The following is a 26871-nucleotide window of genomic DNA, read 5'->3' as shown; positions in this document are numbered from 1 at the left end:
AGGGAGAGAGAGAGAGAGAGAGAGAGAGAGAGAGAGAGAGAGAGAGAGAGAGAAACACAGAGGGAGAGAGAGAAACACACAGAGGGAGAGAGAGAGAGAGAGAAACACACAGAGGGAGAGAGAGAGAGAGAGAGAGAGAGAGAGAGAGAAACACACAGAGGGAGAGAGAGAGAGAGAGAAACACACAGAGAGAGAGAGAGAGAGAGAGAAACACACAGAGGGAGAGAGAGAGAGAGAGAGAGAGAGAAACACACAGAGGGAGAGAGAGAGACCCACAGAGGGAGAGAGAGAGAGAGAGAGAGAGAGAGAGAGAGAAACACACAGAGGGAGAGAGAGAGAGAGAGAGAGAAACACACAGAGGGAGAGAGAGAGAGAGAGAGAGAAACGCACAGAGGGAGAGAGAGAGACTAATAATACATTTTATTTCACATGCTTTGCATTGGATTAAAAACACAATACAAATAAATACAAATAATAAAAACAACAGACAAGTAACAAAAGGAGGTGAGATTACAGCGAGTAAGCAGATTGGAACAGATGAGTTTTGAGTCTTGATTTGAACTGTGGTAAAGAATCGATGTTACGGATGTCTGATGGGAGAAAATTCCAGAGTTGGGGGGCAGAGCGGCTGAAAGCTCTGCTCATGGTGCTGAGGCGGGCGGAGGGCATAGAGAGGTGGAGGGAGGAGGAAGACCTGAGGGAGCGAGGGGGGGGGAATCAGACAGATCGGGGGGCGGCAAGGTTGTGGATGGCCTTAAATGTAAACAGAAGTATTTTGAAAGTGATACGAGAGAGAGAGAGAGAGAGAGAGAGAGAGAGAGAGATATTTTCAACAGCAGAGGGGGGGGGAACTAATCGGAGCCGTCTGTTCAGAGAGTCCAGGTTTAGAGCTGCAGCTAACGCTAAAGGCTCACTTCTCTACAGGGAGAAAACAGAACACACTTACCATCACTGAAGAGTGTGTCTGCAGGAGAAACACACACACGTGACGTCAAACAGACTCACTCCTTATACACTTACAAACACACACACACAAACAGACTGACCCTCCAGACTCTGTACGGGGGCTGCAGGACTGGTCTCTGCTGCTGGACTCTCTGCTTCCTCCTTCACCTTCTTGTCGGCCTTCGGTTTGGACGTCTTCACCTTCTTATCCATCATGGAGGGAGGCTGGGCGGCCTCCACCTGAGCACACGCACAGCAGACACTTTACCTGAGTGAAGTGGTCTCAAAGGCTCTCAGATGTTTGAGTCAAAGAGGGGAACTGTCCTGATCCGGTTTAAAACCTGTCCCATGCTGGACCAGGTTCAAAGCTAAAAGCTAACTTTAATCACTGAAAGGACAACAAGAGGAGGTCTCACTCTGACAGATTTACTGGGACCAAAGAACAACTTTGATCACTGACCGGTCACAGGTGGGTTTTATTTGTTATTGTGAATAATGTTTCTAACCAATCACAGATGAGCAGCTGAGCTGACATAAAGCCACACACTCACTAACACGCTGTGGATCCATCCTCACCTGTTTCTGGACCTGAGAGCGAACATCTTGGGGGGGCGGTCCGAGAGCCAGACCCAGCAGCTGGTCTGAGTATGGGACGTTCTTCTCTACGGCAGCTCGGAACTTGTGGTCCCACTTCGCACACAGAATTGTTCCGCCGACGCCGCCGCCCACCGCCACCAGACCAGCAGCCACAGCTTTAGCAGCTCCACCACTGAGGAGGGAGAGGGGGAGAGAGAGAGAGGGTGAGTAGGTCATCTACAGGGAGGTCATCTGTGTGTGTGTGTGTGTGTGTGTGTGTGTGTGTGTGTGTGTGTGTGTGTGTGTGTGTGTGTGTGTGTGACCTGGATTCTCCGGCTGTGTAGTGTCTGCATTGCTGCAGGTTGTTCGGACGGATTCTCCTGAAGTTCGTCTGCAGACGGAAGGGAAAGACATCAATGCAGACGGACACCTGTGTGTGTGTGTGTGTGTGTGTGTGTGTGTGTGTGTGTGTGTGTCTCATCTGGTAACGTGTTAACAGGATGTAAAGAGGACTCGTGCACGTGTCTTATTTTGTTTAAAATGATTATTAATGTTCTGGATCATTAAACCACAGTGAGACTAAACCCTTCAACATGACTGCTGCTCAATAATAAACACGTTAACCCCATTGTGACCTCTGACCTCTCACTGTTAGCTTACATTAGCAGTGTGCCAGTGAAAGATAACCCGCTAGCACAGCTGCTAGCTTGTGTTCTGAACACAGCTGATGTAAAGTGTCTCGTTATTTTTGATATTTAACGTCAGTGTGCATTGAAAGGTTAACACCCCCCCCCCTGCGGCACCTTGACACAGGCTGCGTGAATGACAGCATGCTAACATGCTAACCAGCGCGCTGCGGGGAGGGAGCGGTCCTGTTACCGAGTTAGAGGTGACTTACCCGGGCTGTAGCTCCCCTCAGGCAGGCCCTCAGCATGCTGCTGGATCACTTCTTATTTTTAATCCGAACTCTTTTAACCTTCACAACAGACACCAGCTATTCACTTTTCCTCCTCTGTTTTCTCTTTTCTTCTCCCCCCTCTGTCCGCCTCAAGTGGCATCGAACTGGCTTGCGCTCACCACTGCCCCCTCTGGCCACGGCGGGAACTCCCTCACAACAAGCTAGCTAGCTTATATTATCAATTATGTAAAGACCATGACACCATAAATCACAAGCAACGTCTCCTCCAGGATTTAATAATTAAATGCCTTTTTGAATATATGCAGAGCCTTTGGAAGAGTCAGACAGTTCTGTTTGAGCATGTTGAATCATGTCTCCTGCAGTATTCATCTGATGTATAAACTTTCATCAACGTGAGTCTCAGGAGTCTGATTGTGTGAAAGCTGCAGCTCCTTCAAAAAAAAAAAAAATGCTAAAGAGTGGGGCAGTATTTGAGAATTTACATTTGTGCTAAAAATATTTGGCAAGTACAAGTAAGTTATTTATGTTAAATTCTAATTTTCTGTCCTCCCATTATAAAACCAAGTTTCACACTGTTGTATGTCAGGGGAGGCACATTCATGTTATTATGGGATGTCCACCTTATGTTCCTCCAAAATAAACCAGATACCTTGCAGGAAAACATTAAACCCTCAAGTGTTTCTATTTCTGTTTTATAAAATACACATTCATTACTGTCCCAATTAGAAATTCACCACATGGATAAATGTGTTTTAAAGTGTACCTCTTTGACTTTAGGGGAGACAGGAAACCTCAGAAAATTACATCTAATTCTTTTGACCGTCGAGGTGGAATATTCCTTCTTTTGAGAGAAAAGGGAAAAAATTGTTTTGTGAGAGACGATCTTAGAAATGTATTGCTACATCCTTTTTGGAGAAAAGGTTGGCCATCTATAGAGATACTGGGTAGTTTAGTTGTTATTGACATGTACATTAGGGTTCCCTAAACGACACCAATGAAAGCCTGTGGAATTACTTTAACTATAGCCCAGCAGGCTGCTTCTTGGAGCATTCAATACTGTATTTATGACTAAAATCATCAAAGTCCAGTATGTTCCCTCTCTCATCCATAAGATGTTGAACTGACCATATCCCTTTTTTCTTCCATTCTTTAAAATAAATGGACTTCCTTTTAACCAGTACGTATCCATTGTTCCAGATTGGGGTATTATGAGGAGAAAAATTACGTTTATAAATCAGTTTCCAATAATGGAGGACCTGCTGGTGAAATTTGGATAACTCCATTGGTAGCTTGCTAATGTTAACAAAAATGCAACACCTCCAACATCCATAAATATTTTTGAAGGCAAATGAAACCAAAAATGTTCATATTGCGTTACAAAACTTTTCAACCACTTCAACTTCAGAGTTCCATTCATAGAATCAAAATCAATAGCATTTATCCCCCCTTCTTCCATCGACTTCACTACATCCCCCTTTCTAATATGATGATGCCCGTTCTTCCAAATGAAGTTATGGATCATTTGGTTGATGCTTTTAAATCATATTATTGGGGATAGCTAACGAGTATGCTGGATAAATAAAATGTAACATAGCTTCCATTTTAGATAATAAAACTCCACCAAAAATAGACAAATCTCTTTGTCTCTATAATTTAAATCCTTAGATATAGTAACACCCAGGTATTTAACCTCCTGTTTGACCTCAATCCCTTGAATGGACACTAGGGGGTGATCATGGGTTGACAATAACTCACATTTATTCAAGTTTCAATGGAGTCCTGAAGCCTTAGAGAAAACAGATGAGCTCTTGAGCTTGTGGTATCTGTGTTGCATTTTTTAAGAATATAGTCGTATCATTGGCCAGTAACATTTCCCATAACATTTAACTGCTGTATATTGGTTGAGAATTTAACCATTACTGCCAAAACCTCTGCAACTAAAAACCAAAGTAAAGGTGAGGCTGGACGGCCTTGATGAATTCCCTTTTTCATTGTAAATCTTTCACACGTTCCCATTGGCAGAATTACACAGCTATTTATCTCATTTATATAACATGTTAATTACTTCCTGAAAGCATTCACCAAAGCCAAAATATTTTAATGTATCCATCATAAAACAATGTTCAACAGTGTCAAATGTTTTACAGAAGTCCAGAAACAAAATCCAACCATCATCTTCAATCTTATCTGCATCGTCTGATAGGTCCATCACTAGTCCAACACTGTGATGAAATGATCGTCCTCTGAGGAATTGAGATTGAGATTCACTAATGACATGCAGCAAACTTTCTTTTAGTCTGTTGGCAAAGATATGAGCAAATAACTTATAATCAACATTCAGTCATGTTATTGGTCTCAGATTCGAAGTTTATTGTCCTTCCCTGGTTTAGGGATGAGTGTTATTAATCCTTGTTTCATTGTGGGCATCATATTCTTATTTATAACACATTCCCAAATGGTGTAAAATAATAATTCTTTAATATCTTGCCAGAAAAATGTGTCAAAGTTTGTGGTTAATCCTGAATCCCGAATTTCCCCATTGGGGATCAATAAAGTAATATCCCATCCTGTCCTGGAGCTTTTCCTAAAGACATTTTTAATTTCCCACGTTTCAATTTCAGAATCACACATCTCAACCAAATCAGCACTAAGAGGGGTCAGGTGGGTTTTTACATCTTCCAAAAGAGCAATGGAGTTTTCTCTAGAAAATGAAGAGGTATATAAACTTGAATAAAATCTGTGTATTTCTTCAGATATCAGTTTATGATCTGTACTCTGAGTTATTAATCATAAGAACATTAATTAGTGCTGTAACTGTTTTTATAATGATGAATAATCTCAGAGACCTGTAGAAGTAAAGGTCTATTCTGACTGGTGTTATTATAGCCATAAACATTCATTAGGATAATAAAGCAACCTTCAACATTCAGAACAGCTGCCAACCAATGAGCCTCCTCGTCTGCTTTGTGTGCCAACACATCTCCCTATTAAAGCAAAAGCAACACCTGCACATTGATCTGATCCATGACTAAATAGTATTTGATCTCTCCACTGATTTGACCAGAAAGAACCATCTGCAGCACTTACAAAACAGAAAAACAGCTTTTCTCTGCACAAACAAAAGATAAACTGGTATTTAAACCAATCATCTGCTGGAAAACATCAATGAACAGGTGTTGTAGAGTTAGAGTGACTCCTCCTCCAATAAAGTCCCCCATTTACCTTTTCATCAAGTAGTGTGTGTCTGTGTGTGTGTGTGTGTGTGTGTGTGTGTGTGTGTGTGTGTGTGTGTGTGTGTGTGTGTCTGTGTGTGTGTGTGTGTGTGTGTCTGTGTGTAGAGTTGGTCTTCAGCTTGGATGCTGGGCCCGTTCATAAACCCAAAAGGACCACGGCAGTAAGCTGTCTCTCCATTGGTCCTCGCCTGCTTGATGCGGGTCTATCCTCCTTAGTGAGATCCTCCATGAACCTGATCCCTGCTTCAGTGCAGAGCCCGGAGTCCTTCGTCAGCTTCCACAACATATCTCTGTGCTGTCGTCTTGTAAACTGGATGATGATGTGTCGTGTTCTGTCTGCCATCTTCAGTCCAATCCGATGAACTGTGTCCACAATGTCTCCCATTGAGGGGACATTTTACAGAGTAGTTGAAGCACGTCTTTCCTGGTGTCTTCTTTCATTCCTCTAATTCTCTGGTTTCTCTTTTATGTCTGTCTTGCCTTTTCAATACGGATAGCGTCTACTGTGTCTACTGACAGATGACGCAGGACGTAACCTATCGACTTCCGGTTTTCCTTACGTCAGCCTCCGGTGGACACTCAACGAACTTTTATATTGTTTTATTTCAAAGTCTACAAATAAGCATTTTTTTAAGTAACTCTCACTTATACTAAAATGTGATATATAATGATTCTAAGTAGGCCTTTGTAAAGAAACTTTTAATAGAAAATAAAATAGCGAATAGGCTAATGACGTCATCAAAACGTAGCCTGCTCTTGGTTTAAACGATTACAACAGCGGGCTCCGCTTTGATGTCTGACGTCATTTAGATACGTCATACAGCTGGGAGAGCCAAAGGTTAGTCTGGGCTAAATTTAGTCTGTCTGTACCCTTATCGATAGGTGTTGATGCGAGCGGATATTAATCTCCAGTTATCCAATTGAAAATTTGAATTTATTTCACTTCCATAAAATCACAACACAAATATGGATTCAAATAATTCGACCAAGCTTCGCAACGAACTGAAGAGGACGAAGGAGAATGAGAAATACTTGATGGCCAAGAACAGAAATTCTAAAAAAGACCAGCTGGAGCGTCAACAGCCTGAAATAATACCAAAAGAGCAGTTGGAAAAACTCAAAAGAGATCTAGAAGAGGAGAAAGCCTCAAGAAAAGATGTGGTGGTTAAATATGAGAAGAAAACTCGGGAAAATGGTTTCTTAATTAAGAAGAATAATGAACTGCAGAAGAAAAACAAAACTTTAGAGGACCAGTCGGAAAAAAATAAATCTCTGAGGGAGGAGAAAACGCACATCACAAATAGGAAGCAAAATTGGAACCAATGGCACAAATCAAAGTTCACACCTTTGCCCCCTATCACTAGAAAGACCAAGTCGACTCCTGAGGACAAACCAAAAGACGGTCTATCAGGACAAACTCGCTTTGCCCTTAAGACCAACTCTCCGATTCTGGTCCAGTCAAATGAAACCCGTTTCCCTCCGACTGAAAATACAATCCAGTGTGGAGGCGCTCAGGTGACCCTTCCACCTCAGCAAAAGTATATATCCAAAGACTTCCCAGCTAGACCCCCTATCAGAGCAAAGACCAAGTCGACTCCTGAGGACAAACCAAAAGTGTCAAGACACACTCGCTTTGCCCTTAAGACCAACTCTCAGATTCTGGTCCAGTCAAATGAAACCCGTTTCCCTCCGACCGAAAATACAATCCAGTGTGGAAGCGCTCAGGTGACCCTTCCACCTCAGCAAGAGTATATATCCAAAAACTTCACACCTTTGCCCCCTATCACTACAAAGACCAAGTCGACTCCTGAGGACAAACCAAAAGTGTCAAGACAAACTCGCTTTGCCCTTAAGACCAACTCTCAGATTCTGGTCCAGTCAAATGAAACCCGTTTCCCTCCGACCGAAAATACAATCCAGTGTGGAAGCGCTCAGGTGACCCTTCCACCTCAGCGAGAGTATATATCCAAAAACTTCACACCTTTGCCCCCTATCAGAGCAAAGACCAAGTTGACTCCTGAGGACAAACCAAAAGTGTCAAGACACACTCGCTTTGCCCTTAAGACCAACTCTCAGATTCTGGTCCAGTCAAATGAAACCCGTTTCCCTCCGACTGAAAATACAATCCAGTGTGGAAGCTCTCAGGTGACCCTTCCACCTCAGCAAAAGTATATATCCAAAGACTTCCCAGCTAGACCCCCTATCAGAGCAAAGACCAAGTCGACTCCTGAGGACAAACCAAAAGTGTCAAGACACACTCGCTTTGCCCTTAAGACCAACTCTCAGATTCTGGTCCAGTCAAATGAAACCCGTTTCCCTCCGACTGAAAATACAATCCAGTGTGGAAGCGCTCAGGTGACCCTTCCACCTCAGCAAAAGTATATATCCAAAGACTTCCCAGCTAGACCCCCTATCAGAGCAAAGACCAAGTCGACTCCTGAGGACAAACCAAAAGTGTCAAGACACACTCGCTTTGCCCTTAAGACCAACTCTCAGATTTGATTTAAAGAACGCTCCACAACGTTAACTTCCACACATTATCTTCACATTATACACACATTATAATACCAGAACAGTATGTTATTTATATTTATAGTTTATTTTATTATTTATTTTTTTCATATCTTGAAACTTGAATTTCCCTCGGGATCAATAAAGTATCTATCTATCTATCTATCTATCTATCTGACCTGGATCAATAAAGTATCTATCTATCTATCTATCTATCTATCTGACCTCATTAATTGCACTTTTCAGACATTGTCATTTAATGTCTACATTTTAAAATCTGGTGCTGATAAGTTTTGACTTGAAAACTGTTTCTGTTGACAATCCTGTACAAAAAAAGGTGAGATGTTAATATTGCAATATTTAGATTTTTTTTTATATAGCTCCAGAATCATGAAACACGGGACATGATGGAAAACAGTCCATTGTGCCTGAGAAGCACCTCTGGTACTGTTGTACTGCTCGGTGTCAGATGACTGGAGGGAACAGCAGGGGGCAGTGTGACTGCAAACTTCAGTCTAACACCAGAGACTATTTCCGGTGTTCTTTTTTTCTTTTTATTTCTTTGAAAAACTTAACATCCTTAAATACAATAAGAATTATATATATATATATATATATATATATATATATATATATATATATATATATAATAGAACGTTCTGGTTCTTCCGCTTCGTGACGCCTCCTCCGTTTTCCTTAGCAACGATGACACTCTCCCCTGATTGGCTGCAGCTCCTTCCTGTGTTTACCTGGTGACAGCTAGCTATTTTAAACCTGATGGTGTCCGTGAGCAGTGGATTAACAGGTGCCAATTAGAGCACGCATGAGTCCATAACAAGGCCTCTGTCCTTCGTGCTCGTTTTACTGTTGAACGTTGATGCAGATGAGGAGATGCTAACGTGAGCTAGCCTTCAGCTAACGTCAGGTGGGCAGGACAGGTCTGATGTTGTGTCGTCAGGATGAAGCAGAGATGGAGGTCTGGACGTCGAGTCTCGTGCTGAGTAAGAATCACCATCACAGTGTGAGAAATGACAGCAGCCTGTATATGATGATGTAGCTTTAAACCCACGTGATTCTCTTTCTCTCTCTCTCATGTGTAAACAGAGATTCAGCTGTCAGCTCTCTCTCTCTCACTCATGGAGTTCAAGTCTTCTTTTTAACAACAGGCTATCAGCTCAACTTTACAAATCTGCACAATAATAATGTGTCCTCCTCCCATTGGACCTCATCATCTAAACCCTGACGAGCGACTCAGTCCTTTTATTGAGCACAGATACATCAGTGTCCATGAGCTGAAACACTGGGCTTTCCTTTGCTCATAAATGGATTGAAGCTTAAATAAATGTGGGTCCATAGAGAGCAGAGTGAAGTCAGTAATCCTGTGTGTTTGTCTCAGATCTGCTGCTTCGTCAGAGATGGATCACAACAACACAGAGCTGCTGAGAGACACCGGAGGACTCCTAACAGGTCTCACACACGCACACACACACACACACACACACACACACACACACACACACACACACACACACACACACACACACACACCTTTCCCCTTGTCACATAAAGTCAAACTAAAGCAGAGTATATCCTCGCTGTGCAGCTCTGGGAACAGAAATCTTCAGCTTTAAAAATAATAACATTTAATCAACAATGAATGAAGTGTTCAAATCTTGACTAAATGTATTTAAAGCTAATGCTAATGAAGCTGCTGTTCCTCTCTGTCCTCATTGAGCCCCGTGTTCAGAGGGTTTCATTTGTCCTCACAGTTTGCGTTTCTCTTCCTGTTCGAGGTCATCATGGCGTCTCGTTTGAGTTCAGTTTCGGGCCAACACGTTACCTTGGTGAACACAGACTCAGAGTGTGTAAGTTGTGTTCTGACCGTTTTGTTTGTGTCCCTTTCAGACCGGGAGACGTCCGAGTCCTTCAGTCCAGAAAAGGAGCAGGTCTGTTGTTGTTGTTGTTGTTTTTTTTACATTTTTACAACCTCAAAGTCCAATAGCAGATAAAAAAGCATGTTGTAAAACTTTTGTTTAACCAACAGGGGGCGCTATCTGTCTCTCATCACCATCAGTAGCACCTCAATAACGTCTAAACCAAAAAGCATTATTTAACAGTGTAGGTTCTCGTCAAGGTAAATTTAAAGCTCGATCCAAACCTAAGTAGAGAGGGACATTTCCCGTCTTCACTTTTTAACTCTGCTGTGTGTCGTCCTTGATCTTTAGCATGCTAGCTCGTGTGTTCACCAGCATGTTTTCATGTGTTTTCTTTTAGAGGAGAACCTGCTTGGCGAAGGAGGATCTGAACTCGGACGGTACACGAACATTCTGATGCTGATGTATTTGTGAATATAAACCTGAAAATGGGATCTCTACAGTCTTTTGACACTCTTGTCTTGCCCCCCCCCCCCCCCCAAGGGTCGTGGTCTCAGAGCTCCATCTCCCGCTCCCTTCAGCGGGCGGAGTCGTTACTCAGGAGCACCTTTAACCCGAGTCTTAAGTGGCTGTTTCAGGTCCGCAGTCTGGATGGTGAGGACGAGGACGAGGGAAACTTTGTGGTCGCACACAACCTGGTGTCCCGCTCGTCTGCACGCCTCCTGAGGCTGCAGCAAGCTCTGCTCAATGTGGCCCCCCAGTGGCAGCCTGTGGGCGGGGCACCGACAGGATGTGCACAGGTGAGTCGCTGCAGGATGCCAACAGGTGATCCAAAAATAACACGAGGAAGAAGAAGAAAGGAGAGGAGGGATCAAGGTCCGAGTCAGAATGACAGTCCACTTCTCTCTTCTCCACCCCTCAGGTGTGTGTTAAAGGTCCCCCAGGTGAGGGCGGGCTCCTCCTGCTGGCCTCCTCCCCCTCCCTGCAAGAGAACTTCCTGGCCCTGAGGAGGCTGCAGGAGCGGCGCTCTTTGCTGCTCTTCGTCCACGAGTTCAGCAGGAGAGCTCACCTGGCAGCCGCCTTCATATCAAGAGTCACACACCTGCTGGGGGGAGCACACCTGCAGCTGGTCCAGGTGAGAACCACCTGCGGGGGAGGCGGTGGGAACCTGTAAAACTCTGAATCCTCAAACCTGGACTCCTCTCCCCCTACTCCTTCCCCTAATTCTCCTCCTCTCACTCCTCCCTTTTCTTTCCTGCCTCCTTTCAGACCCAGTGCAGCTGGTCCTCCTTCAGACCCTGGCTGGTCTCTCTGGTTCAAGAGTCGCGGGTCCACCTGAGTCACTGGCCGAGTCTGTTCTCTAAGGTTCGGTCAGACCCGGACCTGAGACTCGTGGTGGTGCAGCAGACGCGTCTCCTGGAGGAGGTGCGTAGGAGTTTGGACCTGCTGGCTCTGCAAGCTTTGGTCCTGATGGAGAGGCTTGTGTTCCTGGTTCTGAGTGCTGTGGTCCGGTCCGACCTGGACTCTGTACCCAAAGAGGTCCTGGAGGATGTGTTAGGAGGGGCTGAACTGTATAACCAGGCTGTTGGTGAGCAGCGAGTCCAGCACAACACCACCCAGCTGAGGACTGCAGTACTACATCAGGCCCAAACCCCCACTCTGGGTCCTGGTCTTCCTCCAAGGAGGGGGTTTCACCCTGCAGGCGTGGGGATCAAAGAGCTGATGGTTCTGTTAGCAGAGCGTCACGCAGAGCAGGCGACTCAACACCTGCTGAAGACCTGGACCTGTGAGCAAGTGTGTCAGGTCCACAGGATCCAAGCAGGTCCTGACCCCCCTGATCAGGGGGTCCACTGTGGGACCGGGACTCTGAGGACTGAGTGGACCTGGGAGCAGCTGCAGCACACTGACTTCACAGCCCACATTTCCCATCCGCCCTGTCCTCTGCACACCTGCTCCCTAAAACCTCCTCCAGACCTTCACCTGGACCAGGAGAACCAGCCCCAGGTATCCAAGAAGACCTCAGTCTCTGTGGAGCTTCTGGTTCAGCTGCTGGTCTCTTCAGGTAAGCTGCTGGCTCCTCTGACATCACAAACACCTGAACACCTGAGTGTGGGTCCAGGATCAGAGAAGAGACCACCTCAGGGGAAGACTGCTCAGGTCTGCAATCCAGAACCCGGGGAGTCCAGTGGACTTCGGTCAGACTTGAACCAGGACCAGCAACCAGAGACCAAGAACAGGTAACAAATACCTGCACAGGGCTTCACCTGCTCTGTGTAAGTCGTGGTCTTATTTACGCTCTTAGCCTCGGGCTGCCACGCGCCCTCAGTGGAGCGGGTAGAATACGTTACCATAGTAACGCATAGACCGCTTGTTCTCCTTATCAAAGCCATGACATGATGCGAAAAGCTGCTTGATGTTCGCTCACATTAAAATACAGTAAAGTCATTTTCAGTGTGCCACGTCTCGTGGTGTGTTCCTGTCACCGTGAACGCCTGAGAACGTGTCGGCTGTGCACGGAGAACCCTGTAGGTCGTTTACTGTTATTACGGAGGTTACTAACACTAAACTGACAGACCTCCATGTGAGACGACATTCTGTTGTGAATGAAATGATCATTAATCGGAGATGATTATTCCATCTTGACTTCAGCTCAGGTGTTGGGGCAGATGCAGACCCGGAGTCTGAGCTTGCTGAGGGGCCTGGTTGTCTGCGCTGGTCGCCCTCAGTGCAGTGGTTGGACCTGGGTCAGTCTGAGCTGTTTGAGGAGATATTGGGACAGTATCGCCCCCTGCTGGTGACTGTGTGCAGCAGAGCGCTGTGGCTGCAGCTGATCGCCCCCCCACTACCAAACTCTGCAGGAAGCATCAACCTCCAGGACACCCCCACCAGGATCAGCATCCTGAACCAAGTCCAACAAGCTGCAGAGACAGGTGAGAGGACTCGAGACTGGGGGGGAGGATCAGAGACAGGGGGAACTCAGGTGTTACCTGAGCAGGTATTCAGATGACTGGCTGAACGTGTTTTCATGTTTCTGTTTGTACCTCATGTATTCATCATGACGTCCTCCGGTCTGATCTAGATCTGCTCCCAAAGGAGTTCAGGACCATGCTGGAGGACTTCAGTCTGTATCTGCTGGCCCTCACTGCACATGCTCAGTGGGACTTTGGTAAGTAGACGCACAGAGACGTGTGAACATTTACCGACTGAAAACTCTGAAGGTAAAATATGAACGCACCTTTTCTCTGTCAGAGGTGTGCTGGAGTTTAGGCTCCGCCCTGAAGGACAGGTGTCTCAAAGGAGTGAACCACCCTCTGGCCTCTGAGCACAACAGATGTGTGATGGTGTCATCCACCATGAAGCACTTCCTGTGTCTGCCCCCTCCTCTGATGTCATCGCTGAGCAGCTGTCAATCAAACAGCAGGAGCTCAGGTAACCACACAACTTCAGGTCAGTGTTTAAGACCTGGTTCATCAGTGAGCAGCTTCACCACCAACACAAACGACTGACCTGACATCCCATAATAATCAGTTCACAGCAGGACACACCCCCTCTCTCTGTCTCCCCCCTCAGGTCCTCTAAGCCTCCCCCCTGACAGGCTCTCTCTGTACAGACACACTGTTAGCTTAGCATTAGCCACAATGCAGCTGTCCACAGTCTGGGTTATGTCCAAGTCCTACCAGTTCCTGTCGTCGTGGAGCCTCAACAAGTTCCTGCTCGTCACCCAGGGAGACCTCAAAGTATGTGACTCGTTTAGTTCACACACACACACACACTTCATAAAAACACACATTAAAGATCAGACTTTTTTTTAAAGCTGGTTAAAATCTTAACTGATTTTAAGCACAAACCTGCCGTTTGTAGAAACGATTCCACAGAGACGAGATCTCATGGAAACTCGCGTGATCAAACGTGACTTCAGGTGAAAAACAAATATGGAGGGTGATTGCGTGGTCAGCTGGCTCAAGGCACAGGAGTGTCTATGATCCCTGCCATGTTGGATGCAGTGAAGATTATCGTACTGAAACCAAACACTTGAGGATGATCTGGATAAATAATCAATCGTGACAAACCTCCCACTAGGCCACGCCCTCCGTCTTTGGGGGAGGGGCATATCGGTCCTAAAATCGTCGAGTGTGCAGCCTGCCTGACTCGAGGACGGTGTTTCCCGACAAGCCTCTTTATCAGAGCAGCCTGATGGTTTTAGACACTTTGTATAACGCGTCGTCTTGTTCAGCTCACAGGTCGTTTAAAGTGAAACATTTCTTATAACCACACTTTGGTCATACTTACAGGGACCTCGCCATGTTTTGTGTTTTTTTATTTCAGGTGCTGACAGAGTCTTTGGAGCTGATGCTTCATCAGTTTCAGTCCCTGATGAAGACCCCCGACAGTCAGTCTGATCTTCATCACCGTCATCATCATCAGCTCCTACTGAGGGGACAACTCCGAGATCTGAGCTCAGCCGTGTCTAAGCTGCAGGTGACACCTGTGACTCACTAACACAAAACATACCTCTGATTCAAGAGCCCAAGGCTGACTCTAGTGGACACTGGGGGAACTGCAGCTGTAAAGTTGGACATTTTAACATAGAGCTCTATGGAGACTGACTCACTGCAGGAGACAGACTCTAGTGGACACTGAAGGAACTGCAGCTGTAAAGTTGGACATTTTAACATAGAGCTCTATGGAGACTGACTCACTGCAGGAGACAGACTCTAGTGGACACTGAAGGAACTGCAGCTGTAAAGTTGGACATTTTAACATAGAGCTCTATGGAGACTGACTCACTGCAGGAGACAGACTCTAGTGGACACTGAAGGAACTGCAGCTGTAAAGTTGGACATTTTAACATAGAGCTCTATGGAGACTGACTCACTGCAGGAGACAGACTCTAGTGGACACTGAAGGAACTGCAGCTGTAAAGTTGGACATTTTAACATAGAGCTCTATGGAGACTGACTCACTGCAGGAGACAGACTCTAGTGGACACTGAAGGAACTGCAGCTGTAAAGTTGGACATTTTAACATAGAGCTCTATGGAGACTGACTCACTGCAGGAGACAGACTCTAGTGGACACTGGAGGAACTGCAGCTGTAAAGTTGGACATTTTAACATAGAGCTCTATGGAGACTGACTCACTGCAGGAGACAGACTCTAGTGGACACTGGAGGAACTGCAGCTGTAAAGTTGGACATTTTAACATAGAGCTCTATGGAGACTGACTCACTGCAGGAGACAGACTCTAGTGGACACTGGGGGAACTACATTTATTTGTGTGTGTGTGTGTTGGTCAGACGTTCTCCGCGGTGGTTCTGAAGACGTTCTCCAGAGACTGTAAGAGGATGTCGGGGGAGATCTTTGAACAGATGATGCCTGCTGCTGTTCACTGGAGACTTCAGCTCAGGACAGGTACGACACAACGACAGCTCGCTCAGCTTTTCACTGATTTGTTCATCAGACATCACTTTACTCTCTTCTATATATTCATACATGAAACGGATGAAGTTGTTCTGTCCCTCGTGTTCCTTTCATCACTCTGACCTGGGGCCTTTGTGCAGGTTTTCCCAGTAGTCCCAGTGACTACGCCGCAATGGCAGCTCAGGCTGTGATTGGTCAGGTGTTGGAGGGCGTGGCGCCGTTGTCTGACGACGCCCGTGTGCAGGCTCTGAGCGTCACGATGACGGCGTTCATGGAGGCGTGGATGGAGCACATCCTCAGACACAGGATCAAGTTCAGGTCAGTCTACAGTCTGGTGTTATCAGGTCCGAGTCTGACTTGGACCTGTTGTGATCTGAGGTGGCTCCAGCTGTGTCAGTCTCTTCTCTCCGTGCTGCATCCTGTTCAGCAGACGCACACGGGACGCTGCGACGTCGTCTGATTCATTCAGGGTGGAAGTGACGTCAAACCGGACGCCTCTATCCTCCTTTTTTTTTTTTGTTTATTTAAGAAGAGTAAAGCACATATCCGGCCAGGTAACAATAGCACCATGTAAAAAACAGATTAAATAATAAAATAACGTACAGGAAAGAAAGTAATATAAAGTCAGATAAACCAATAGAGATGCATATGTTGTTTAAATCTAATAATAATGCACACGTCGTGTGATTCAATAAGGCTCTTTAACTGTGGCTTCAACATTGACTGAATTCATCCGTGCTCGTTTGTTTTGATTTAGAGGCTCACGTGAAGTGACGCTTTACGGTTGATTTTGCACAGCATTGTGGGAGTTTCATTTCCTGAAAGCATGCTTCGGCTCCACACTGCAGAAAACCAGGAAGTTAATATCCATACTGTCATGTTGGGCCTTTTTCAAACCAACCCCGACACACTCCTCCTCCGTCACACTCAGCTGAGTGAAGTCCCCTCCATCCAGGTGGAGGGTAGAAATACAGCAGCAGGCTTTGGGACAAACTTCACTCTCTCAGGTGGAAACAGGAAGTGTGTGTTACCATGGTTACTCAGAGGGATCCTGGGGGAACGGCTTATTATTAATGTACGTAATGCATTCTGTAAAAGTCTTTATGTAGATTATTTTTCTCTAGTAAATTTATATTAGTGTAGACTTATAGCTAATCGATCAGATGGAGCCCACATCCTTTATTATAATTTATAATGTTTAATTTATTATAATATCAAAGAACAGGTTGTCTTAAATGACAGCAGACAAGGAGACATCAACAGGAGAACAATGATAAATAAATAAGAGTGAGAAGTTGTCTGTAACATGATTTAATATTCTTTAGTTTTTGCAACAGTCCCTTTAAATATGAAACACAATGAAATAAACAGGTGAACAGAAGGAAGAAAAGAAGAGGAGGTTTTTATTTGATCCTTTAAAACAATAAACAGGTGAAGTTGTTCACGTCTGTATGATCCTTCACTCCTTCTTTAGTACAGGTCTCTCCTTTAGTACAGGTCACTCCTTCTTTAGTACAGGTCACTCCTTCTTTAGTACAGGTCTCTCCTTTAGTACAGGTCACTCCTTCTTTAGTACAGGTCACTCCTTCTTTAGCACAGGTCACTCCTTCTTTAGTACAGGTCACTCCTTCTTTAGTACAGGTCACTCCTTCTTTAGTACAGGTCGCTCCTTCTTTAGCACAGGTCGCTCCTTCTTTAGTACAGGTCACTCCTTCTTTAGTACAGGTCACTCCTTCTTTAGTACAGGTCACTCCTTCTTTAGCACAGGTCACTCCTTCTTTAGTACAGGTCACTCCTTCTTTAGTACAGGTCACTCCTTCTTTAGTACAGGTCACTCCTTCTTTAGTACAGGTCACTCCTTCTTTAGCACAGGTCACTCCTTCTTTAGTACAGGTCACTCCTTTAGTACAGGTCACTCCTTCTTTAGTACAGGTCACTCCTTTAGTACAGGTCACTCCTTCTTTAGTACAGGTCACTCCTTCTTTAGCACAGGTCACTCCTTCTTTAGCACAGGTCACTCCTTCTTTAGTACAGGTCAGTCCTTCTTTAGTACAGGTCACTCCTTCTTTAGTACAGGTCACTCCTTCTTTAGTACAGGTCACTCCTTCTTTAGTACAGGTCACTCCTTCTTTAGTACAGGTCACTCCTTCTTTAGTACAGGTCACTCCTTCTTTAGTACAGGTCACTCCTTCTTTAGTACAGGTCACTCCTTCTTTAGTACAGGTCACTCCTTCTTTAGCACAGGTCACTCCTTCTTTAGCACAGGTCACTCCTTCTTTAGTACAGGTCACTCCTTCTTTAGTACAGGTCACTCCTTCTTTAGTACAGGTCACTCCTTCTTTAGTACAGGTCGCTCCTTCTTTAGTACAGGTCACTCCTTCTTTAGTACAGGTCACTCCTTCTTTAGTACAGGTCACTCCTTCTTTAGTACAGGTCACTCCTTCTTTAGTACAGGTCACTCCTTTAGTACAGGTCACTCCTTTAGTACAGGTCACTCCTTCTTTAGTACAGGTCGCTCCTTCTTTAGTACAGGTCACTCCTTCTTTAGTACAGGTCACTCCTTCTTTAGTACAGGTCACTCCTTCTTTAGTACAGGTCACTCCTTCTTTAGTACAGGTCGCTCCTTCTTTAGTACAGGTCACTCCTTCTTTAGTACAGGTCACTCCTTCTTTAGTACAGGTCACTCCTTCTTTAGTACAGGTCACTCCTTCTTTAGTACAGGTCACTCCTTCTTTAGTACAGGTCACTCCTTCTTTAGTACAGGTCACTCCTTCTTTAGTACAGGTCGCTCCTTCTTTAGTACAGGTCACTCCTTCTTTAGTACAGGTCACTCCTTCTTTAGTACAGGTCACTCCTTCTTTAGTACAGGTCACTCCTTCTTTAGTACAGGTCGCTCCTTCTTTAGTACAGGTCACTCCTTCTTTAGTACAGGTCACTCCTTCTTTAGTACAGGTCACTCCTTTAGTACAGGTCACTCCTTCTTTAGTACAGGTCACTCCTTTAGTACAGGTCACTCCTTCTTTAGTACAGGTCACTCCTTTAGTACAGGTCACTCCTTCTTTAGTACAGGTCACTCCTTCTTTAGTACAGGTCACTCCTTTAGTACAGGTCACTCCTTCTTTAGTACAGGTCACTCCTTCTTTAGTACAGGTCAGTCCTTCTTTAGTACAGGTCACTCCTTCTTTTGTACAGGTCACTCCTTCTTTAGTACAGGTCACTCCTTCTTTAGTACAGGTCACTCCTTCTTTAGTACAGGTCACTCCTTCTTTAGTACAGGTCGCTCCTTCTTTAGTACAGGTCACTCCTTTAGTACAGGTCACTCCTTCTTTAGTACAGGTCACTCCTTTAGTACAGGTCACTCCTTCTTTAGTACAGGTCACTCCTTCTTTAGTACAGGTCGCTCCTTCTTTAGTACAGGTCACTCCTTTAGTACAGGTCACTCCTTCTTTAGTACAGGTCACTCCTTCTTTAGTACAGGTCACTCCTTCTTTAGTACAGGTCACTCCTTTAGTACAGGTCACTCCTTCTTTAGCACAGGTCACTCCTTCTTTAGTACAGGTCAGTCCTTCTTTAGTACAGGTCACTCCTTCTTTAGTACAGGTCACTCCTTCTTTAGTACAGGTCACTCCTTCTTTAGTACAGGTCACTCCTTCTTTAGTACAGGTCACTCCTTTAGTACAGGTCACTCCTTCTTTAGCACAGGTCAGTCCTTCTTTAGTACAGGTCACTCCTTCTTTAGTACAGGTCAGTCCTTCTTTAGTACAGGTCTCTCCTTCTTTAGTACAGGTCAGTCCTTCTTTAGTACAGGTCAGTCCTTCTTTTGTACAGGTCACTCCTTCTTTAGTACAGGTCACTCCTTCTTTAGTACAGGTCACTCCTTCTTTAGTACAGGTCACTCCTTCTTTAGTACAGGTCACTCCTTCTTTAGTACAGGTCACTCCTTCTTTAGTACAGGTCACTCCTTCTTTAGTACAGGTCACTCCTTCTTTAGTACAGGTCACTCCTTCTTTAGTACAGGTCACTCCTTCCGTGACTAGCGGATGCAATAGGTGTTACACGTGATCATCGAGTGGTCATCGGTGCAGACTCGCTGGAGGAGGGTTTTATGCCCCACTACCACTCCCCGCTAAGTGGTTTGAGACGGACTTAATATGGCGGGCCCTCCGCGTGGACGCACATACGGAGGGGTCGTGGGGCGAGGATGTAGTGGACGGTTTGAAAAAGACCCGTTCAGTACTTTGACTGTTCAGAAAGGGCCGAGCTCTTCTTTGCTGTTTGTGTTCAGTCAGGAGCGTTACTGCCACCTGGTGTTTGGTGTCAATACTGTTTTTTTTCCACTCAGACGTATTCGTCATATGACACTGAACTGTGGCGTTGGTTCTGTGACACTATGACGATAGTTCAGTAATGATGGGCGTTGCTCTCCTCAGTGTGCAGGGAGCGCTGCAGCTGAAGCAGGACTTTGACTCCATCAGAGAAATGATCCAATCAGAGCAGTACGGACTGTCAGCTGACCTCCGACACCGGCTGCTCAGCCTCAGGTACCAAACAGCCGTGATGTCCACACCTCAGCGTCCTGTTGTTGACTGACCCCGCAGAGTCACTGTGTGTGTGTGTGTGTGTGTGTGTGTGTGTGTGTGTGTGTGTGTGTGTGTGTGTGTGTGTGTGTGTGTGTGTGTGTGTGTGTGTGTGTGTGTGTGTGTGTGTGTGTGTGTGTGTGTGTGTGTGTGTGTGTGTGTGTGTGTGTGTGTGTGTGTGTGTGTGTGTGTGTGTGTGTGTGTGTGTGTGTGTGTGTGTGTGTAGGGTGTTTCAGCAGGTGGACTCTGCTGTGGTGTGTCTGCTGCAGCAGCCTCAAGCTAAGCCGTACCTGCAGTCGAGGGCGTGGGAGCCGTTCACACACTGCTGTGAGTATCAGAGATCATCAGCATGAGATCCATCGTGTTTCAGTCAGTGAGGCACATTTTCACTTCTTTGATAAGTATGAATAAAGTGTGTGTGTGTGTGTTTAGGTCCAGCTCACGGCAGCAGAGACAGCATTGATTCAGTGGTTGCCAACAGTATTACAAACCTCAGGTGTATGGAGGGGGAGGAGCTAAATGACCCCACACTGGTGACCTCCGACCTCCCTGCTGTGGACCCCTCCACCCCCGGAGAGCCCTACCTGGCCCCCAGGTACACACAGCCTCACGCTTGTGTGATGTCATGTGGTCTTAATAACACATCAGGTCTCTAAAGAGCAAATGTACAAATGCACGCGGTATGGAGTGTGTGCACGCGTCACTGCGGTCACCTCGCTCGTATTTAAGCGGCTGCGTTACGTGTTCTCCATGTCGCATTGATACAAAGACAAATATTGTCTTCATAGCGTCCTCGTCTTCCACGTTCCCGCCCCCCTCTCCTGCTGGGAGGATCAGATGTGAACAGTCGGGTCAGGAGAAGTCCTCCTGTAATTATCCTGATATGACCCAGACTGCATTTGTTATTGAAGCAGTGATCTGACTTGATCTAATGGATCCTGTTTGATCCTGAGGATCTGGTTTATCTGCACCCTAACAGGGTCTTTGTTTATGTGGTCTCAGTGCAGCTCTAGGTTCGGTCCAGCAGGACTGGTTGGACCTGAGGATACACAGCAACGCCCGACGCTGGAGACTACCAGGATTACACTGTCTGTCCAAGTCTGAACCCTGAACCACTACAGACCATCAGAGACCACCACAGACCACAATTGATCACCAGAGACATTCACAGACCTCCACAGACCTCCACAGACCATTATGAAGTCCCAAATGTGTCTGTAAAATAAGTCTTTTAAACTATTTTAGATTGATACTTTTTAAATGAGTCACAGATATTCATTCATTCATATATTTATAGTTTGTTTGCTGCTCGTCTTCAGAGTTATTTTTATATTCATTAATAAAAAAAATATTTTCTACTCATGTGTCTTATCTTTTTGTAAGGTGTAGCCTTTAAGCCTCTCTGAATGGAGGTGTCTGATTGGTCCCTGAATGATGATGTCATCACGGTCCTGACCTGCTCCTCTCTCAGGGTTTCCCCCCAGCTGGTAAAACATATTGAATCTTTTTTTTATGTAGAAGATTTAAGATGTTTTATTGTCCCTACACTTCAATAAATCAGGTGGGGAGATATTAAATATATAAACAGAACACAGACACTAATACTATAATAAAAAAGAGCTTTTAAGATTTGTCTAAAAAAAACACACAAAAAAAACAGGAGGAGCTGCAGATAAACATGACCAGCAGGGGGCGCACTGTTCCTGCATTATAGATATAAGGAGCGTTTTAGAGAAGGTTCTGGATGAAGTATTGTTGTACACTCGAGATATTTAAATCATGATCATATCTGACAGAGGGCCAACTGTGTGTGTGTGTATATATATATATATATATATATATATATATATATATATAGAGAGAGAGAGAGAGAGAGATAAATATATACATTATTATAGATTATTATTATTATTACAGCTGAAACCTTAAGTGCCGTAAAATGGTGCCGTAAAGCGTCTATTCTCCAGTTTAAGGTAATTTTGTCATAAAATAGAGGAAAGTTTTAAAGAACAGTTAATATCTGCGTCATTAAACTGAAATCAGTGTTAAAGGTGAGAGGGCACGCGCACAATTACAAAAACCTTGAATCCGGGTTTCTTTGGATTTGAATTGAAATGTCTCTTTGTTATTATTTGTCTTTTTGTTGGTCTTGTTTTTCTGTGAACTTCTCTGTAGGATGATGGTTTGTGTAGTTCTCTTACTGGTCAGCAGAGGGCATCACTCGCCTCTTCACCTACAATAAACAGAGCGTAGAAGAAGAAGGTGACGCGGAAGTGGAGCAGGATAATAAACAAACAGATCCCACAGTGAAGTCCTGGGTCCTGGTCTGATCCGGGGTTCAGTATGGAGAGCCCTCCAGAGCTCAGCTTTACTCTGGCCTACATCGCGTTCTGTCTCTGCTTCGTCTTCACCCCCACAGAGTTCCGGTCCGCGGGGATTACGGTCCAGAACCTGTTCGGCTCCTGGCTCGGCAGCGAGGATCTGGGCTTCACCCAGTACCACGTCCGCAGGACCAGCGTCACCGTGCTGGTCCACAGCGCCCTACCTCTCGGTAAACAAGACTACATACAGGGGGGGCACACACACACACATACACACACACACACACACACACACACACACACACACACACACACACACACACAGCACGCTGCTTTACAGCCTGAGTCATCAAACTTCATAAAGATCAAACGAATTTAACTCTGATGGTTCACTTTTTGAAAGATAACTATACAGCTGTAGAACAACAGTGTGTGTGTGTGTGTGTGTGTGTGTGTGTGTGTGTGTGTGTGTGACATCAGAGCAGCAGGCAGGAAACAGCAAACATGACCTTGTTATTGTTTTTGGTCTCTACAGGTTACTACCTGGGCATGTGTCTCGCTGCTCCTGATAAAAACCTTCTGTATGTCCACCAGGTCAGTGTGTGTGTGTGTGTGTGTGTGTGTGTGTGTGTGTGTGTGTGTGTGTGTGTGTGTGTGTGTGTGTGTCTATCTGTCTGTGTCTATCTGTCTGTGTCTCTGTGTGTGTGTGTGTGTGTGTGTGTCTATCTGTCTGTGTCTATCTGTCTGTGTCTATCTGTCTGTGTCTCTGTGTGTGTGTGTGTGTGTGTGTGTGTGTGTGTGTCTCCCCCTGCTGGAGACAAAGGACACCACAGCCTTCTCTGTTGATTGTAGATGAATGATAATGTTGGCTCATGTTGTTTGTCCAGGTGAGTGACGGGTGGAGGACCTTCCTCCTCTTCTCTCTTGGCCTTCAGCTGCTCGGCTGGATGCTCGTCATTTTTTGGTCCAGATATAATTGGACCTACCATCCAATCAGCCGGGCCCTGCAGGCCCACGTCCGGCCCCCTCACTCCAACTGGGGCTCTGTGGCCTCCAGCATCAACACCGAGTTCAGACGCATCGACAAGTTTGCTACGGGAGCTCCAGGAGCACGAGTCATCATCACCGACACCTGGGTGCTGAAGGTGGGTCGCTCACCTGTCTGTCACAGCAGCAAACAGGTTCTCTCCCAGGGGTCAGAACCAAAAGATCAGGGTCAGAGAGACACACGGGTCAGACCTAAACCCGGGCCGCCCGCTCCAAGGACTGCAGCCTCTGTGCCGGGCATGGGGCGGGCGCACTAACCACGAGGTCAACAGCGCCCAATCACCTTACAGTTTAGAGAAATATATTCAAACACATGGATGACTGTGTGTGTGTGTGTGTGTGCGTGTGTGCGTGTGTGTGTGCGTGTGTGTCCATTCAGGTGACCACCTATCACGTCTACATAGCCCTACAGTCTGAGTGTCATGTGACCGTCACAGAGTCCAGACAGCATCAGTTGAGTCCAGACTCCGCCTCCCCGACTCAGATCCTCACCCTAAGAGTGGAGAGCATCAACCCTGCAGCCCGAGCCTTCCACATCAGGTGCACACCTGTACACACCTGTACACGTAGTGTGTGTGTGTGTGTGTGTGTGTGTGTGTGTGTGTGTGTGTGCGTACTGACCCCTCCCCCCTCTTCAGTCTGAACTCCACAGAGTACTCGGAGCTCAGAGAGAAGCTTCACGCCCCCATCAGGAGCTCAGCTAACGTGGTGATCCATCAGACCATCAGTGAGCTCTTCCTGGACACCTTCAAGGCTCAGGTGGACCTCAACCCCCCCTACACACTGCCCAGTGGACAGGTACGCTGCTGTGTGTGCCGCCTGCCTTTAGTGTCAGGTGAGACTGAAGCTCCTGTGGTCAGACGAGCTTCACCATCGAGCAGCTTCTGCATGACATGTAAACACACGTGTGCACATGCGTGTAAGTAATAAGTGTGTGTGAGGGGTTTCTAAAATCATGCACTGCAGTCATTGCAACGTCTGTGATCTGACCAACGTCTGACACTGAGGCTGAACGATGTATCGTTTTCTGATCGAAATCGTGATTTCAAAAAACGTGATCACGTGATCGCCAAAGCCGCGGTTTTTGGCAGTGCTTCTCCCGACTGACCCAGGAGCTGTTGGTCACACGTGTTTAGGATTTATAAAGGGGACAATTAAAGGGATATTGTTGTTGTAGACTTAATTAACGCAACATAACAACAAAAATATCCCTTTAATTTTCCCCTTTATAAATCACAAATATAAACATTGAGCCACCAAAGTTTAGTTTCAATGAGTCTGTTTTTCATCCAAACCCAAAATGTCTGATCCAACACGGCCGTTCGCTCTTCCATTAAAAAAACAACATTAACTTTGAATAAATAAACAGTTACTGACAGGATGTTCACTGAGCCAGAGAAGAGCGCAGAGAGACAGTGTGTCAGCTGTGGTCACGCACGCACGCACACACACACGCACACACACGCACGCACACACACACACACACACACGCACGCACACACACACACACACACACACACACACGCGCGCGCGTGAGCGCCTAAGAATGTTTGTATGTTTACATGTGACACAGACGCTGCTCGTCTCACCGTGTGTGTGTGTGTGTGTGTGTGTGTGTGTGTGTGTGTGTGTGTGTGTGTGTGTGTGTGTGTGTGTGTGTGTGTGTGTGTGTGTGTGTGTGTGTGTGTGTGTGTGTGTGTGTGTGTGTGTGTGTGTGTGTGTGTGTGTGTGTGTGTGTGTGTGTGTGTGTGTGTGTGTGTGTGTGTGAGTCCGATTGTCTACCTGATTACCATCTATGTGTGGGAAACTCCTGTCCCAACATAATTGCGACACACACACACACACACACACAGGCTGATTGTGTGTGTGTGTCTCTTAGGATCTGGAGCCTTGTATCGGCTGTATGCAGGTTCCTGCTAACAGCAAGCTGGTCACACTCTGCCACACTGAAGGTAAGTGTGTGTGTGTGTGTGTGTGTGTGTGTGGTTGACTTCTGCCGCTGCACACACTCAGTGTATTCATGTCACGTGTGTGTGTGTGTGTGTGTGTGTGTGTGTGTGTGCAGAGTCAGAAGGGGACTCGGACTGTCAGAGGTGTCTCTGCAGACCCATGTGGTGTCTGTCCTGTCTTGGGCGGTGGTTTGCGAGTCGTCAGGACCAGCAGAGACCTGAGACCTGGCTCTCCAGTCGAGTCCCGTGTCCCACCTGCAGAGCCCGGTTCTGTATCCTGGATGTGTGTGTGGTCCGCTGACACACAGAACACACTGTGTCCATGGAGGTGATGGAGGATTCAAACGACCTGAGGAGGGGGACCTGACCCTGGACTCGATGGACCCCCAGGACCCTCCCCCCCCCAGGATGACAGCTGTCAGTTTGGATTCAGTTTGTTCCCTGTGCTCTGATGAGACGTCACATTGAGGACCAATCAGAGCTCACCTGAGAGTGTGACATCACTCTGACGCTGGATCAAACACGATGACCACGTTTCATTTAAAAAACTGTAAACCTAAAAATAACCAAACAATAACCTGTCCTTCCTCTGTCTCCTCCCTCACATCACCTGTCCTTCCTCTGTCTCCTCCCTCACATCACCTGTCCTTCCTCTGTCTCCTCCCTCACATCACCTGTCCTTCCTCTGTCTCCTCCCTCACATCACCTGTCCTTCCTCTGTCTCCTCCCTCACATCACCTGTCCTTCCTCTGTCTCCTCCCTCACATCACCTGTCCTTCCTCTGTCTCCTCCCTCACATCACCTGTCCTTCCTCTGTCTCCTCCCTCACATCACCTGTCCTTCCTCTGTCTCCTCCCTCACATCACCTGTCCTTCCTCTGTCTCCTCCCTCACATCACCTGTCCTTCCTCTGTCTCCTCCCTCACATCACCTGTCCTTCCTCTGTCTCCTCCCTCACATCACCTGTCCTTCCTCTGTCTCCTCCCTCACATCACCTGTCCTTCCTCTGTCTCCTCCCTCACATCACCTGTCCTTCCTCTGTCTCCTCCCTCACATCACCTGTCCTTCCTCTGTCTCCTCCCTCACATCACCTGTCCTTCCTCTGTCTCCTCCCTCACATCACCTGTCCTTCCTCTGTCTCCTCCCTCACATCACCTGTCCTTCCTCTGTCTCCTCCCTCACATCACCTGTCCTTCCTCTGTCTCCTCCCTCACATCACCTGTCCTTCCTCTGTCTCCTCCCTTCACATCACCTGTCCTTCCTCTGTCTCCTCCCTCACATCACCTGTCCTTCCTCTGTCTCCTCCCTCACATCACCTGTCCTTCCTCTGTCTCCTCCCTCACATCACCTGTCCTTCCTCTGTCTCCTCCCTCACATCACCTGTCCTTCCTCTGTCTCCTCCCTTCACATCACCTGTCCTTCCTCTGTCTCCTCCCTCACATCACCTGTCCTTCCTCTGTCTCCTCCCTCACATCACCTGTCCTTCCTCTGTCTCCTCCCT

The 26871-nt window shown here is 46.3% G+C and overlaps 3 protein-coding genes across 5 annotated transcripts; 2 read left to right on the top strand and 1 right to left on the bottom strand.

Annotated features, from left to right (window-relative positions):
* Nucleotides 1–826: 826 nt before the first annotated feature.
* On the bottom strand, nucleotides 827–2636 carry immt (inner membrane protein, mitochondrial (mitofilin)). The gene is made up of 4 exons (XM_079352509.1): nucleotides 2420–2636; nucleotides 1845–1912; nucleotides 1522–1714; nucleotides 827–1185 (listed from the first exon to the last, which is right to left on the bottom strand). Exons 1-4 carry the CDS (start codon nucleotides 2453–2455, stop codon nucleotides 1009–1011), a joined length of 474 nt encoding a protein of 157 aa, XP_079208635.1. The 5' UTR covers nucleotides 2456–2636; the 3' UTR covers nucleotides 827–1008.
* A 6226-nt stretch (nucleotides 2637–8862) lies between these two features.
* ccdc142 (coiled-coil domain containing 142) lies at nucleotides 8863–21412 on the top strand. 3 transcript variants are annotated; one of them, XM_079351627.1, is made up of 18 exons: nucleotides 8863–9185; nucleotides 9581–9651; nucleotides 10090–10130; nucleotides 10459–10498; nucleotides 10602–10858; nucleotides 10981–11193; nucleotides 11328–12295; nucleotides 12708–12988; nucleotides 13138–13224; nucleotides 13308–13487; nucleotides 13629–13795; nucleotides 14385–14537; nucleotides 15354–15468; nucleotides 15618–15795; nucleotides 19908–20018; nucleotides 20281–20381; nucleotides 20487–20649; nucleotides 21057–21412. In XM_079351627.1, the coding sequence occupies exons 2-18, from the start codon at nucleotides 9600–9602 to the stop codon at nucleotides 21163–21165; spliced, it is 3216 nt and encodes a 1071-aa protein (XP_079207753.1). In that variant the 5' UTR covers nucleotides 8863–9185; nucleotides 9581–9599; the 3' UTR covers nucleotides 21166–21412. The 3 variants fall into 3 exon arrangements, with proteins under 3 accessions (XP_079207753.1, XP_079207751.1, XP_079207752.1); XM_079351625.1 differs by having other exon boundaries at nucleotides 8864–9185; nucleotides 13308–13505; XM_079351626.1 differs by having other exon boundaries at nucleotides 8864–9205; nucleotides 13308–13505.
* Nucleotides 21413–22218: 806 nt separating this feature from the next.
* On the top strand, nucleotides 22219–26548 carry tmem129 (transmembrane protein 129, E3 ubiquitin protein ligase). Its single transcript, XM_079352633.1, has 7 exons — nucleotides 22219–22605; nucleotides 22911–22969; nucleotides 23263–23520; nucleotides 23802–23962; nucleotides 24061–24220; nucleotides 25302–25374; nucleotides 25488–26548. The coding sequence occupies exons 1-7, from the start codon at nucleotides 22398–22400 to the stop codon at nucleotides 25670–25672; spliced, it is 1104 nt and encodes a 367-aa protein (XP_079208759.1). The 5' UTR covers nucleotides 22219–22397; the 3' UTR covers nucleotides 25673–26548.
* The last annotated feature ends 323 nt before the right edge of the window (nucleotides 26549–26871 follow it).

The sequence above is a fragment of the Symphodus melops genome, assembly GCF_947650265.1.
Source record: "Symphodus melops genome assembly, chromosome: 9".
Classification (NCBI taxonomy): domain Eukaryota; kingdom Metazoa; phylum Chordata; class Actinopteri; order Labriformes; family Labridae; genus Symphodus; species Symphodus melops.
The sequence above is the reverse complement of the archived record's forward strand: the minus strand, read 5'-3'. Positions and strand labels throughout refer to the sequence as shown.

Coding starts and splice junctions, on each gene's coding strand:
- immt (XM_079352509.1), bottom strand. CDS start 2,455: ATGCTGAGGGCCTGCCTGAGGGGAGCTACAGCCCGG. Junction 1,913..2,419: donor TGAGGGGAGCTACAGCCCGG/GTAAGTCACCTC, acceptor TTCCGTCTGCAG/ACGAACTTCAGGAGAATCCG. Junction 1,186..1,521: donor GCTCTCAGGTCCAGAAACAG/GTGAGGATGGAT, acceptor GCGTGTGCTCAG/GTGGAGGCCGCCCAGCCTCC.
- ccdc142 (XM_079351625.1), top strand. CDS start 9,600: ATGGATCACAACAACACAGAGCTGCTGAGAGACACCGGAGGACTCCTA. Junction 13,225..13,307: donor ACATGCTCAGTGGGACTTTG/GTAAGTAGACGC, acceptor TTTCTCTGTCAG/AGGTGTGCTGGAGTTTAGGC. Junction 20,019..20,280: donor CACCGGCTGCTCAGCCTCAG/GTACCAAACAGC, acceptor GTGTGTGTGTAG/GGTGTTTCAGCAGGTGGACT.
- tmem129 (XM_079352633.1), top strand. CDS start 22,398: ATGGAGAGCCCTCCAGAGCTCAGCTTTACTCTGGCCTACATCGCGTTC. Junction 23,521..23,801: donor CCGACACCTGGGTGCTGAAG/GTGGGTCGCTCA, acceptor GTGTCCATTCAG/GTGACCACCTATCACGTCTA. Junction 24,221..25,301: donor ACACACTGCCCAGTGGACAG/GTACGCTGCTGT, acceptor TGTGTCTCTTAG/GATCTGGAGCCTTGTATCGG.